The 13,614-nt window shown below is 43.2% G+C and overlaps 1 protein-coding gene across 3 annotated transcripts in view; it reads right to left on the minus strand.

Annotated features, from left to right (window-relative positions):
• The window catches only part of LOC137414234 (uncharacterized), a 72,899-nt gene that overhangs the window by 44,780 nt on the left and 14,505 nt on the right, over window positions 1-13,614 (minus strand). For all 3 annotated transcript variants that reach the window (XR_010981849.2, XM_078774352.1, XM_068099715.2), the window contains exons 3-4: window positions 13,047-13,105; window positions 11,414-11,545 (exon numbers count right to left, since the gene is read on the minus strand). Coding sequence is in view for 2 of the 3 variants with exons in the window: in XM_078774352.1 (XP_078630478.1) it covers window positions 11,414-11,545; window positions 13,047-13,105 (191 nt within the window). In the remaining variant the exon portion in view is untranslated. The remainder of the gene's footprint in view (window positions 1-11,413; window positions 11,546-13,046; window positions 13,106-13,614) is intronic.

The raw sequence follows: 13,614 nt of genomic DNA on the forward strand, positions 1-13,614 counted from the left end.
TATACCACGATGTCTCAAACAGTTATGGACAGATTCGGATGAAACCCACTGGACAGGTCGAGTGTGTGACAAGGACGAATCGATTTGATTTAGGTAAAGATCAGAATCTGGAACCGGAAAAGAGAAGTTTTTAATTTTAAGTGATTCTTCACCATTGAGATATGGGGTGAAAAAGTTATAGCATGATATTTCAAAAACATTTGGACGGATTATGACAAAACTAGGTAGACGAGTTTGGTTAGGTGACAAACAAGCCGATTAGATTTTGATTCAGGTCCGGATCCAGATCAAGCCTATCAGTGCGATACAAAACGTAAACTGTTCAGCCCGACGGGGGAATGTGCTCTACCGAGTGACATTCTAGTTTACTCTTGTAATTATTAACGCACAGGTTGTAAACCTGGTGCGTTATAGCGTTTGCCTGGGAATTTCGGGCGCTCAAAAGTGAAGCTAGTTTCTGTCACCCATTTCTGTCGCTCATTTCTGTCGCTCATTTCTGTCGCTCAGATGTGTAAACATGACGTCATCAAATCTATATTTATAGGATAGGTTATAGGAGATATATATGTTATAGGATAGGAATATAGGACCCAAATGACCCAGAGGACCCAAATGACCCAGAGGACCCAAATGACCCAGAGGACCCAGAGGACCAAAATGACCCAGAGGACCCAAATGACCCAGAGGACCCAAATGACCCAGAGGACCCAAATGACCCAGAGGACCCAAATGACCCAGAGGACCCAAATGACCCAGAGGACCCAAATGACCCAGAGGACCCAGAGGACCCAGAGGACCCAAATGACCCAGAGGACCCAAATGACCCAGAGGACCCAAATGACCCAGAGGACCCAAATGACCCAGAGGACCCAAATGACCCAGAGGACCCAAATGACCCAGAGGACCCAGAGGACCCAAATGACCCAGAGGACCCAAATGACCCAAATGACCCAGAGGACCCAAATGACCCAGAGGACCCAAATGACCCAAATGACCCAGAGGACCCAAATGACCCAGAGGACCCAAATGACCCAGAGGACCCAAATGACCCAGAGGACCCAAATGACCCAGAGGACCCAAATGACCCAGAGGACCCAAATGACCCAGAGGACCCAAATGACCCAGAGGACCCAAATGACCCAGAGGACCCAAATGACCCAGAGGACCCAAATGACCCAGAGGACCCAAATGACCCAGAGGACCCAAATGACCCAGAGGACCCAAATGACCCAGAGGACCCAAATGACCCAGAGGACCCAGAGGACCCAAATGACCCAGAGGACCCAAATGACCCAGAGGACCCAAATGACCCAGAGGACCCAAATGACCCAGAGGACCCAAATGACCCAGAGGACCCAAATGACCCAGAGGACCCAGAGGACCCAAATGACCCAGAGGACCCAAATGACCCAAATGACCCAAATGACCCAGAGGACCCAAATGACCCAGAGGACCCAAATGACCCAGAGGACCCAAATGACCCAGAGGACCCAAATGACCCAGAGGACCCAAATGACCCAAATGACCCAGAGGACCCAAATGACCCAGAGGACCCAAATGACCCAGAGGACCCAAATGACCCAGAGGACCCAAATGACCCAGAGGACCCAAATGACCCAGAGGACCCAAATGACCCAGAGGACCCAAATTCTATGTATGTTTCTATGATGATGTATGTTTTGGTGAAAGTACATAATGTGAATACTAGTAGCAATTTTACAAAAACCATGGCATAATTTCAAATCTTGACCCGAGATGATAATTATGCTACATCATAATTTCCATGTGCCAACCTGGGCGGAATCCAAGTGGATTCACTTGTTTTCTCAAGCGATGAATTAATATCTCACTAGGTCAAATTTGAAGTTTGTCACCACACTGAAAACCGAGTCGAATTTGAAGATTGAAAACACAATCCAGATCAGAGCACACAATAGTGGTGAGCACACATAATTGATGAACAACAAATCTCAAATGCACTGAAACATGCAACTCGGAAGTTACGTTCACCGAAACACATTTAAAAAATATATATATATATATATATAAACATATAAATATATATATATATATATATATATATACACACACACACACATCTAGAACTCACATATATCATCAATGGAGCTGCAACACACATTTTACACACGTGGATATACAAACGAGACAACATAGGACTATTAAACGATAAAAACACAGCCCCTGAGTTTCGGGTAAGTGACGCTCAGGGTACCGGCGACATTACAATGGTGATGCTTTTCTCACCAGTTATACCGGGTGGTTTGCCAGTCTTTCCAGCATCGTTTGTCTGTGCTCTATCCTTTTAAATGCAGAGCATCAAGCAAGGGAACAGCACATACCATTTTTAGTCTTTGGTATGACACAGTGGAATTTCAAACCGCCAACCATGTGGAGCGGACGCTCTAACCATTACACCACCCAGTCTGAATAAATAAATAAAAACACCTTTAGAGGCCATTTTTCCCCGCGAGTGGGGGTTGGCCTTTTTCGGGGACCGTGGTTGTTGTTGTTTTTGGTCCCCTTTTTGAAGCAATGTTTTACGGCCGGATGCCCTTCCTGCCGCCAACCCTTTTTGTCGCCTTTTTACGACAAACAGGGAATTACCAGTGAACTGGTACTCAATTTGCCGACCTCGGAAGGATGACAGGCTGAGTCAACCCCCCTGGCATTAATTCAGCGATCGACCGGGATTCGAACCCAGGATCCTAGGATCCTAAGCTGGCACCCTAGCCGCTAGCCCAACACCAGGCTAAATGGCAAGTGACAAGGACGCAAGGACTCTCCACCAGGCAAGTCTGAATGAATGAATGAATTCATTCATTGAATTCACCACCCAGTCTGGACTCTGGTATCGATCGCAGAGATCTGTAAGAGATCTGTCAGTGTGTTTCATGTGAAAACTGTTTTATGCTTGGAAAGATGACTGAATTTACCAATTTACAATGGAATCTATGAACGTTGTGTACAGGTTTGAGTTTATGAAGAGAAGCAAATCGGGTGGTCGCTGGATACGTTAGACAAGCGATTGTTCTGCACAGATTATTTAACATACGTTTTCTCTGAGGGGGAAATTTAAGTCGCCGCTATGAACAGGAGGTCGTTCTGTAAAGGTGGCCGCTAAGGCAGGTTTGACTGTGCATGGATATGTGCAATGTAATGGAAGTGAACATTGCATGTACTCATTTTATATTATGTAACAAACTGGGAAACTAAAGATAGCACATATTGTGGGACTGCAGTTCAGAACAATCAGGGTTTATGACAAAATACAGTACTTCACTGGTCTCCATTGGCTGGGTGATTGGGGAAAGTGCTGTAACAGACTTGGTATCACACAGGCAATGGATTCTAGAAACGATTCTCAAGCTCAAATGTCAGTGTGAAATGTGGTGTGAAGTCTCCAGACAGTGATCATTAAGGGTTGACATTTGATAAAGGAATTGCATGTAAGTTAATGAACAGCCTGGACCAAATGCAGGTTATCATTGTGGAAGACGTGAAATAATTTTGGATGGAAATGATGAGTAAACAATAGACACCTAAAGACTTTCAACTCCAAATTTTCAAAACTAGAGTTTAGATCACCCAAAACAAGTATGCAAGACAATTTGACCAATTCAGGACCGTTAAACCACAAATATAACAAGAAAAAGAGCAATCAGAGATTGCAAACCCTCGCCAGGATGTATTTACAGTGTTTTTTTTAAAGGCTTTTGTGTTAAATGAAATATGGCGGCGGAACCACGTGACCGATGACATCTTTTTTTTCTAAACAAATTTATTCGGAGATTATGCTCAAGAAATTTCATCTTGATCGGATGAAGTTTTGTACTTGTCGAATTATGATGTCATAATGGAGGCACCTATGACATCATCATTAACATATTTTATTCCCATGGAGAGTTCTTTACAATGAGCCACATCTCAATTTTTTCTGTTCAGCACTTTCGGAGATATAGAGGTACAAAGTTTTTCGGTTTTTACAAGATGGCGGCCGAACCACGTGACACATGACATCATTAGTTTATTTCTCCACCAGTTAATGCCGACATGGCGCTCAATAAATTTCATCTCGATTGGATGAAGTTTTGTACTTGTCGAATTATGATGTCATAATGGAGGCACCTATGACATCATCATTAACATATTTTATTCCCCATGGAGAGTTCTTTACAATGAGCCACATCTCAATTTTTTCTATTCAGCGCTTTCGGAGATATAGAGGTGCAAAGTTTTTTGTTTTTTCCAAGATGGCGGCCGAACCAAGTGACCTATGACATCATAATTATCATTAAAAAATTATACAGGTGGAGTTGCACCGATGGCGAAAATTTCCCGTCAATCGGACCAACACTTGCAGAGAAAATCATATTTATTCTGTGCAGACAGACAGACAGACAAACAGACAAACAAACAAACAAACGCAATACCCTCTCCTCTCGCGAGGGTAACAAACCATTTTGAGTGATGTAGATCATGCTGTTATTAAAGAGAAGCTTCTTCATTTCAACAATATGGATTTTCAACAATGTGGATGTCATGTGGATAAATTTGAAGAACAAGAGTGTACAGGTGAAAGGGACGTATATAGGCAGGTCCTAATACCATGCCCAAAAGGGTAAAACAAAAAGAAATACAGCGCAATGACGATGGGCGTTTCCGGTATAGTTTGGATATCGGGGTTGGGTTAAGATGTGAAGGGAATCTGAAGAGGCAGAGATGTTTGTAGATAAGATGCAACACTGACATCAAGAACAAGAGCAAGAATTGCTTTGCAATACATGTCCCCTACCAATGTGATACTTTCTGTGTGATGCAAGCCCAAAAAGAGCATAACCCTGAAAAATTAACGAAACACCATGATAAACTTGTTTGCAACTTGTTATAATAAAGCCATGTACCAAGTTTCAGTTGAATATGTTAAAGGGTGTGGGGGGGGGGGGGGGGGGTGGGAGAAAAAAGAAAAAAAGAAAAAAAGTCTGAAAAACCACAAGTGGGACGGACATACAGAGAATGAATGAATGAATGAATGATCGTTTTAAGGCCATTTTCCCCGCTAGAGCAGGGGTTGGCCTTGCGGGCCCCATGAGCTTATGGTTCCCTATTTGAGGCAATGTTTTATGGCCGGATGCCCTTCCTGACGCCAACCCTTGGTCGCGCTCTTACGATGCGTAGGGATACGGTGTACCTATTCAAAGCCGGGGTACACACCAGGATCATACATCCCAGCAAGCTGGTACTCAACAATAGTCATATACACTCAACAATAGTCAAATACACTCAACAATAGTCATATTCAACAACAAACAACAGGCATTTTCAGGCGATTTTCCCTGCAAGAGCGGGGGTTACTCAGCAATAGTCATATACACTCAACAATAGTCATATACACTCAACAGTAGTCATATACACTCAACAATAGTCATATACACTCAACAATAGTCATATACACTCAACAATAGTCATGTACACTCAACAATAGTCATAGAGCAAACCTATTAGTCCCCTCCTGTGAAGCTGGTAGAGGATTAACAAAGTCGATGCGTGTGGAATCTTATCACCTTCGCCAGAAGAGATGGTATTGAATTTGGGTCCATTGTTTTTGTGTTTGTCCACACAGAATGTGAGTTTGTGTATTAATTACATGAAACCTTTGAGAAACCTAAGACCCTTTAAGACCCCAAAGACTTTATAAAACCTTTAAGACTCCGAAGACACCTTAGTTCCCCAAGACCCTCGAGACCCATAAAACCTTTAATGTGAAAACATAACCCCCATCCACATTGAGTAACAACAACAGCCATTTTAAGGCCATTTTCCCTGCTAGAGCGGGGGTTAGCCTTGGGGTCCCCATGACAATCTTCTCCATTTTGCCCTATTTTCTGCATCTCCCCTTGTTAACCCCCTTGCCCACATTTCTTCTCCACCCCCTTGAGCCAAGCCTTTCTCAGTCTTCCCCATCCTCAACATCCTTCTCCATTCATTTCCATCACTCTTCTCAACCAGTCACTTTCATCCTTCCTCAACACATGCCAAAGCATCTCAACCTGTTTCTCTTCACAGCATCCATCACAGGCTCCATTCCCATAATCTTTCCCAATTCATCATTTGTCTTCCCATCTCTCAACGATACTCCACACATCCACTGAACCATTCACATTTTCCACCTTTTCCAGCCTTCGTTGCTCACACATGCAGCATACACCCTTCCCTTCAGCTTCAACGACACTCCCCTCGTCGTCAGCACGCCACTCAGTTCCCAAAACTTCTTCCATGCACATCTCACTCCAGCAACTGTTGCCTAGTCTGATCCACCTTCTCCATTCAGCCTGTCTCCTAGGTTGCAAAATGTTTTCACACCTTCCAGCTTCACACCATCTCCAAGATCCAACTCAACATTTCCTCCATCTGCAGCTCCCTCGATGCAAACTTTACACTTCAATGTAGCTGCCACACTGGTTAATGACCCTCTCAGACCACTACATTTTTGATGAACCCACTCAGCGCACATTGTACATTGAATGGAGTTCACTCCGACACCCTTCCTGCACACAGCACACGGCCAAGTTCCCAGTTCTTTCCACCTCACCACATGCTTTACCACTTGCCATCACCATCGTCTTTCCGATATTCACCTTCAGACCTTTTGCCTCCATACTTTCCTTCCACTTGTTCATCTTCTCCTTCAGTCCATCCATACTCTCCCCAATCAACACCAGATCATCTGCACAGAACAACTCCTATGGGAAACCATCCTTTACATTCCAGCCCAGCACATCCATCACAGCTACAAATAGTAGTGGACTTAGTACCGACCCCTGATGTACTACCACCTTCACCTCAAACTCACCACTGTTCCCCTTCCTTCATCCTTACAGCTGTGCGCGCTCTCTCGTACATTGCCATCACTACTCTGATCAACCATTCCTCCACTCCTAATTTCCACAATGCCCATGTCACAACTTCACGTGGAACCCTATCGAATGCTTTCTCCAGATCAACAAACCCAAGAAACAACTTATTCCTCTTCTCCATGTACTTCTCCTGCAACTGCCTTACAATATAAAGCACGTCTGACATTCCTCTTCCTGGCATAAATCCAAACTGCATTTCGTCAATCTTCACTTTCTTCCTTATCCTCTTCAACACCCTTTCCAATACCTTCATTCCATGCTCTAATAACTTTATCGCTCTGTACGAGCCACAGTCCAGAGGGTCTCCTTTCCCCTTGTATAGAGGGACGAGTGTACTCGGTTCCCAATCCACTGGAATGCGGCCTTCTTTTACCACCAGATTACAGATGTCTGTCATTCTCTTCATACCCCAACTTCCCGCTGCCTTCAAATTATCTCCCACAACGCCCGTCAGCCCTCCTGCTTTTCCACTCTTCATTGCTTTTATCACTTCCTCAACTTCCTTCTCAGTTATCTTCTCTGCCGGTCCTAAAACTGGGTTACTCTCGAGGTTGCCATCCCATTCATTATCTGCACTCAACAGCATTTCCATATATCTCTTCTATCTTCCTTTAATTCCATCTGAGTCCACAACGATTTGTCCCATTTCATCTGTCAAGCAACTCAACCCCATCACATCGCACCTCTCTTTCGCTATCTGCCTTGCAATGCTGAATACCGCTCTCTGACCCTATTCCGAATCCAAGCATTCTCAGAACATTTTCCTACATGCCTCCTGCACCTTTGCCACCTCTTTGTTTGCAGCCTCCTTGGCTGTCTTACAACTTTCATGCTCTGCCTCCTCCCCCCCCCCCCCCCCCCCCATACCCTTCACCTCCTGCCATTCTTTGAACTTCTTCCTCTTCCCGTCAATCCTCTTTCCAACTTCATCACCCCACCACCATGTTTCTGAGTGCCTCGGTGGTCCTTTTGTCCATCCACACATCTCACCAACGGCTCCCAACAGACTATCTTTCATTGACTTCCAACCACTTTCAAGCTCAACCACATCATCCTCTACCATACTCAGCCTCTCTTTTAATGCCTCCCTCATTGTCACCTATTTTAACCTCCACACCTTCATTCTCGGTTGGTAGTTCACCGGCCGAGCTCTCCTCACACCTTTCACCCTTATGTCGCAGACAACCAAGTGGTGCTGTGAAACAGCCTCCTCCCCCGGGATCACCTTTGTGTCCCGGAGGTGCCCCCTACCTTGCCTACGCACCATCACGTAGTCAATGGTTGTCGTCGACCCACCTGACGTGAATGTAACAAGCTTATTATCCTCTTTCTGGAACTGAGTATTACAAATCAACAAATCAGCTCCATTAGCAAACTCCAAAATCCTTTCACCTTCTCTATTTCTCACACCATATCCGGAACCCCCCATGAACTCCCTCAAAACCGTCCATACTCCTTCCCACATGTCCATTTAGGTCTCCTCCTACCACAACAACTTTCTCATCGTTCACGTTTTCCATCAGCTTCTCCATTGCACACCAGAACTTGTCCTCTTCATTGCTCCGACCGACCTGTGGAGCATATCCCGAGATGACGTTCACCAAGAGCTTTCCAATCATCATTTTCACCATCATCAACCTATCACTCACTCTCATCACACTCACCACACTCCCTGCAAACTCCTCAGAAAACAGGACACCAAACACCATGCACGCCGTCCAGGCACCCTTGCCACACAAACTTGTATTTTTGTCCCTGCCTACCCTTCACCATTCTCACACCACTTCCCTTTTATCTCCTGCACACAACACATGTCCATCTTCTTCTGACCAATACTTCCACCACTTCTCCTGATCTCCCTGTCATTGTCCCTACATTCCATGTCCCAAACCTCAGAAACCGATCTCCACGTGGGGCATCAGACGTTTCATCATCATAAATTGAGTGATTTCCACCCTTGCTTCGATCGGGTTCCCCACCTTGATTTTTGACGAGAGGCGGTGAGGACCCCCACGGGGAACTTCGGGCTGTACCCAGCCCATGTGTAATTGTAATCGTCAGGGTTCCCTTTTTTGAGGCAATGTTTTATGGCCGGATGCCCTTCCTGACGCCAACCCTTTTAGTCGCCTCTTTCGACACGCAGGAATACGGTGTACCTATTCTAAACCAGGGTACACACCTTCAGTGGCGGAAGTAATAACAAAAAAATGATAACATTGTAGCAAAACATATGTATATGCATATGCATATATATATATATATATATATATACATATATATACTGTGTATATACATATATATATATATATATATATATAAAATAACAATGCCATAATAATATTAACAACAATAATAATGGCAGTATCATTTGGCCATAATAATAATCATGTATAATCCCCACCCTGGCCCAAGCACATCTGGGCTTGGTGAAAGGCAAGCTAATGCCCAAGCACAACAGCAGGCAGGTATGCAACAAGGCTGTGAAGACCAACGAAAATTTCTTCCAATGGACCAACGGGCCCACTGGTGATTTAAATGCTGAGCATCAAGCAAGAAAGCAACACGTCCCATTTTAAAGTCTTTGGTAGGACTTGGCGAGGGTTTGAACCAATCTCCCACACTCAGAGCAGACACTCTAACCATTACTCTACCGAGTCTGGTATTGTTGAAGTGTATCTTACTATAATTCACCAAATGTCTGTCCGTCCGTCCGCCCGTTCACAAGTACCGCAAAAACGGCTGAACCGATCGCAACGATATTTTGGGTGGGTAATCCTGGGACCCCCTGGAGTGAAATAGGCTGCATTGTTTTTCCAATTTTTCCAAACACGATGGAATAATATTTACCGATGGAATTATATTTACCGATATGAACAGTGATATGGCTGTTATTGAAATTCTACAAATACTGGTTCGATTTTGATGAGAATTATGAATGCGGAAGTGGACAGATTACGGCAATGAGCTGGTTTGATAATATCCCAATACAACCGTCATTTAAAACAGTATTTTGTTAAAGTAGTATCAATTGATGATTGGAATTGAGTGAATACAATTACGATTTTGAATTCGTTATTGTATTTACCCAACCGTACAGAACTTCACATCAGGATTTAAATATTTGTTTATGTCACGAATGTTGTTAAAAGTTTATTTTTTATATTAATGCTATTTAATTTGTGATTGGAGTTATGCTGCTTGGAATGACAAAAAGAGATATTGAGTTCAAGTGAATGACGAAATGCCATGATGGTTTCTACTTTCTAAACGTGCAATTCGCAGATCTCCATTTGCAGATTCGCCACGGACCCACAATCGACGTTTCTATACGTGAATGTACCCGTTTTTCATGGAAGTCCTTCACGAACTTACTGTCCATGTCTGACGTGCGACTGAAGGTGCTACAGGAATGTGGAATTTATTGGTTTCATGCTTTCGCATTCGCTGTTTCTTCATTGTCTGTTTGCTTCTGGCCTCCCACCCATGCGTAGCATGGACACCTCACGAGTATAAATAATTCAAGGTGGAACTTAGGTAGTAAAATGTATACAAAAATAAATAATTCAAGGTTTACGTACATAGTGAAGATGGTAAAGTGCATATAAATAAATAAACAAACAAACATTCCTGAATACAATCCTGCACTATTCACTCGCATAAATTACTTTTTAAAATTGCAAAGATTTGGAATAAAAACAAATTGAGCATCCCAGGACCTTTGCCACCAATCTCAAGTTCATTCAACATGCCTTATGCCTAGATATTATTACATACTTGTACCGAATATGAAAAAAATGGTTATTTTCGAGTCGAGGCTTTGGATAGACGGACGGACAGGACCCAAACACAATCCTCCTCTGCCAGGTGACAGCCAGTTGGGGGCTAATAAAGCCTCATGTGGGACAGATTATGCCAGACTTACAATCACTTATGAACACTGCACGAAAAAAAACCCACCTTTTGGGGCCATTTTTCCCGCAAAGCGGAGGTTGGCCTTTTTCGGGCACCGTGGTTGTTGTTGTTGTTTTGGTCCCCTTTTTGAAGCAATGTTTTACGGCCGGATGCCCTTCCTGCCGCCAACCCTGTTTGTCGCCTTTTACGACAAACAGGGCATTACCAGTGAAGTGGTACTCAAATTAGCCGACCTCAGAAGGATGACAGGCTGAGTCAACCAACCCCCCTGGCGTTAATTCAGCGATCGACCGGGATTCGAACCCAGGATCCTAAGCTGGCACCCTAGCCGCTACCCCAACACCAGGCTTGTGTTGATTTGTGTTCCCACATTTGTGTTCCCACTTGTGTTCCCACCAGGAACACTGCACTAAAGCAGTATACAATATTGATTGGGCAGACGAGGTAAATATGACGAGCGAATCACAAGCATTCAACCATGCAAGCACTTGGATGAGCAACAATTTGTCCCACCTGATTCACAGACTATTTTCTTTCCCCTTAAACTGTTCTGTTGCATACTACACCTTTCTGACTGTTGAATCATAAATACATCTTCATATTCCTCCACTTCAATCTTCTCTTGTTTCACATTCTCTTCAACCAACTTCAGCTGTTCTTTCAATGTGCCACCCTTTTCATTTTGTACCTCAGCTGCTCTGCACACCACAAAGCAATGAAAATGCACCTCATGAATGCAGTATTCATATTAACATCGATAGACAGAGACCACTCGCCTGCCTTGTGTACTTCACCACTACAACATCCAAGCCTATGCACTCAGCATAAAATATCTCAGCCTTACCTTGAATTACCTTTGCCTTGCTATATTACAAGTCCCTTTTTGTGGTAACAGCCTCAGAAATACACTTATTTTTTAATTTTTTTTGAACATAGTACACCAATGTAGTTTTGTACTGCCACATGTTTTCCCGACAACTTAATTGCAAGGACTTGTAAAATGACAAATATAAGTTGTGATGACGTATTTCGAAAAGTCGTGTTGATAATGTGACAACGTATTTGCAGTATTACACAAAAATGGGTAATGTAAACCGGGGTATCACTGTATCACCTTTGATCCCTTGAAATTTGAATAGAACTAAACTAAAATATAAAGAAGTCTGGGTCCATTGGGCCAAGGTACCTCCATGCCAAATTCGATGAGTTTTGCCTCAGAAGAGAGGGAATGATATGCTGTAGGTATGCAGAAGGGGGTCATTTGTTGGAACGAAAGAAATCTGTAGGAAAAAAACAATACACCTTCCCTTCCTGTAGAGAGGTGAGACATAATAAATCCTTAAGTACAATTGACATTAGGCTTTAAAGTTGCGTTTTTTTTTGTTTCGCTTTTTAAAATATGATTTGTAATGGAGCTGACACTCACACATGGACATACTGATGAGAGAAAGACAACCATTGGGGGGAATTTCCGTCTCTTCCCAGGATACACGAGGTACCAGCGACGTCACAACAATGGCACCGCTTTTCTCACCGCACTCAGTGGGGCATTTCCTCAGGAGTAATTTCCTCCTCCCAAAGGATGACAACCTATGGAGATTGTCCGTGCTCTTAACCTTTTAAATGCTGAATGCAAAGCAAGGAAAAAGCCGTACAATTTTTCTAAGTCTTTGATATGACTTGGCCGGGGTTTGAACCGCTGACCTCCCAGACTCGGAGTGGACACTAACGCATTAAACCACCGCTAAACAAATTGCAAATGGAAAGGCAAACGTTTAAATACACCAACTGCGTTGCGTTTTAATATTTACCCAATAAATACCCAGAATGTTAAGTCGAATGAAGGTAAAATCTGAAGATGAAAGAAAATAAATCTTTGTGTGTTGTTACGCCAACAATAATGGCAGGTTGAGGACGTCTCAATTGCAGGACAAGGACTTTATATAGAATATATATAAAGGCAGGCCATAGTCAAACCAACAGGCAGGCCATAGTCAAATCAACACAAAATGGAATTTTCGTTCCAAGCATCAAGAGGTTTGTGCTCCATGGAGTGAATCATAGCATCATGAGCTCCGTGCTCATTTGGGAAACACCAAACGGAGAGATAAAATAGAGATAATAAATCAAGAGGTAAGAAGTCTCCAGCTGCAGCTATGAACACTAATCATGAGCAAAATCAATTGAAACATGGCGTACCTGACTCTGCTTGCCAAAATTCTCTCCAAATCTCCACATATCTGCTGCCATGGACGTACCTGCAGTACAAAATATGAGATGAAAACCCTTAGACTTCACCAATAAGATGCACCCAATATGATCCTAAATGTCCTTCCACAAGTAAATATTTTTTCTCATCCATCAAAAATTTTGTGCATATAGCAGAATTTATAAGCACTGTCCACTTCCCCCCCCCCCCCCCCTGGCCCCCCCATATCTTATCCATTATCCTGCCCTCCTTTCTTATTCTCCAAAGTAATTTCATTTTCTCTACCCTCACCCCTTACTATCCATCTTATCTCCCAATCATTTTCTTTTCTCAGTAATTTTACTTTTTCCACTTTCTTCCTGTATGTAATATGTAACACTGCAATGACCATCTTTTGCACGATGCTTGCACGAGTAGCAATGAAGTATTTAACTGTGCTAAAAATGCCATTTCACCAAAATTTGAATTAAACATTTATGGAAAATTTCAGAAAACAACCAAATTATCCATTTCAATATCACAATGATATAGTTAGGGGCCAGCTATTTGTGAAAGATG

This window comes from Myxine glutinosa, chromosome 3, assembly GCF_964187855.1.
Source record: "Myxine glutinosa chromosome 3, kmMyxGlut1.1, whole genome shotgun sequence".
In the NCBI taxonomy this organism is placed as follows: domain Eukaryota; kingdom Metazoa; phylum Chordata; class Myxini; order Myxiniformes; family Myxinidae; genus Myxine; species Myxine glutinosa.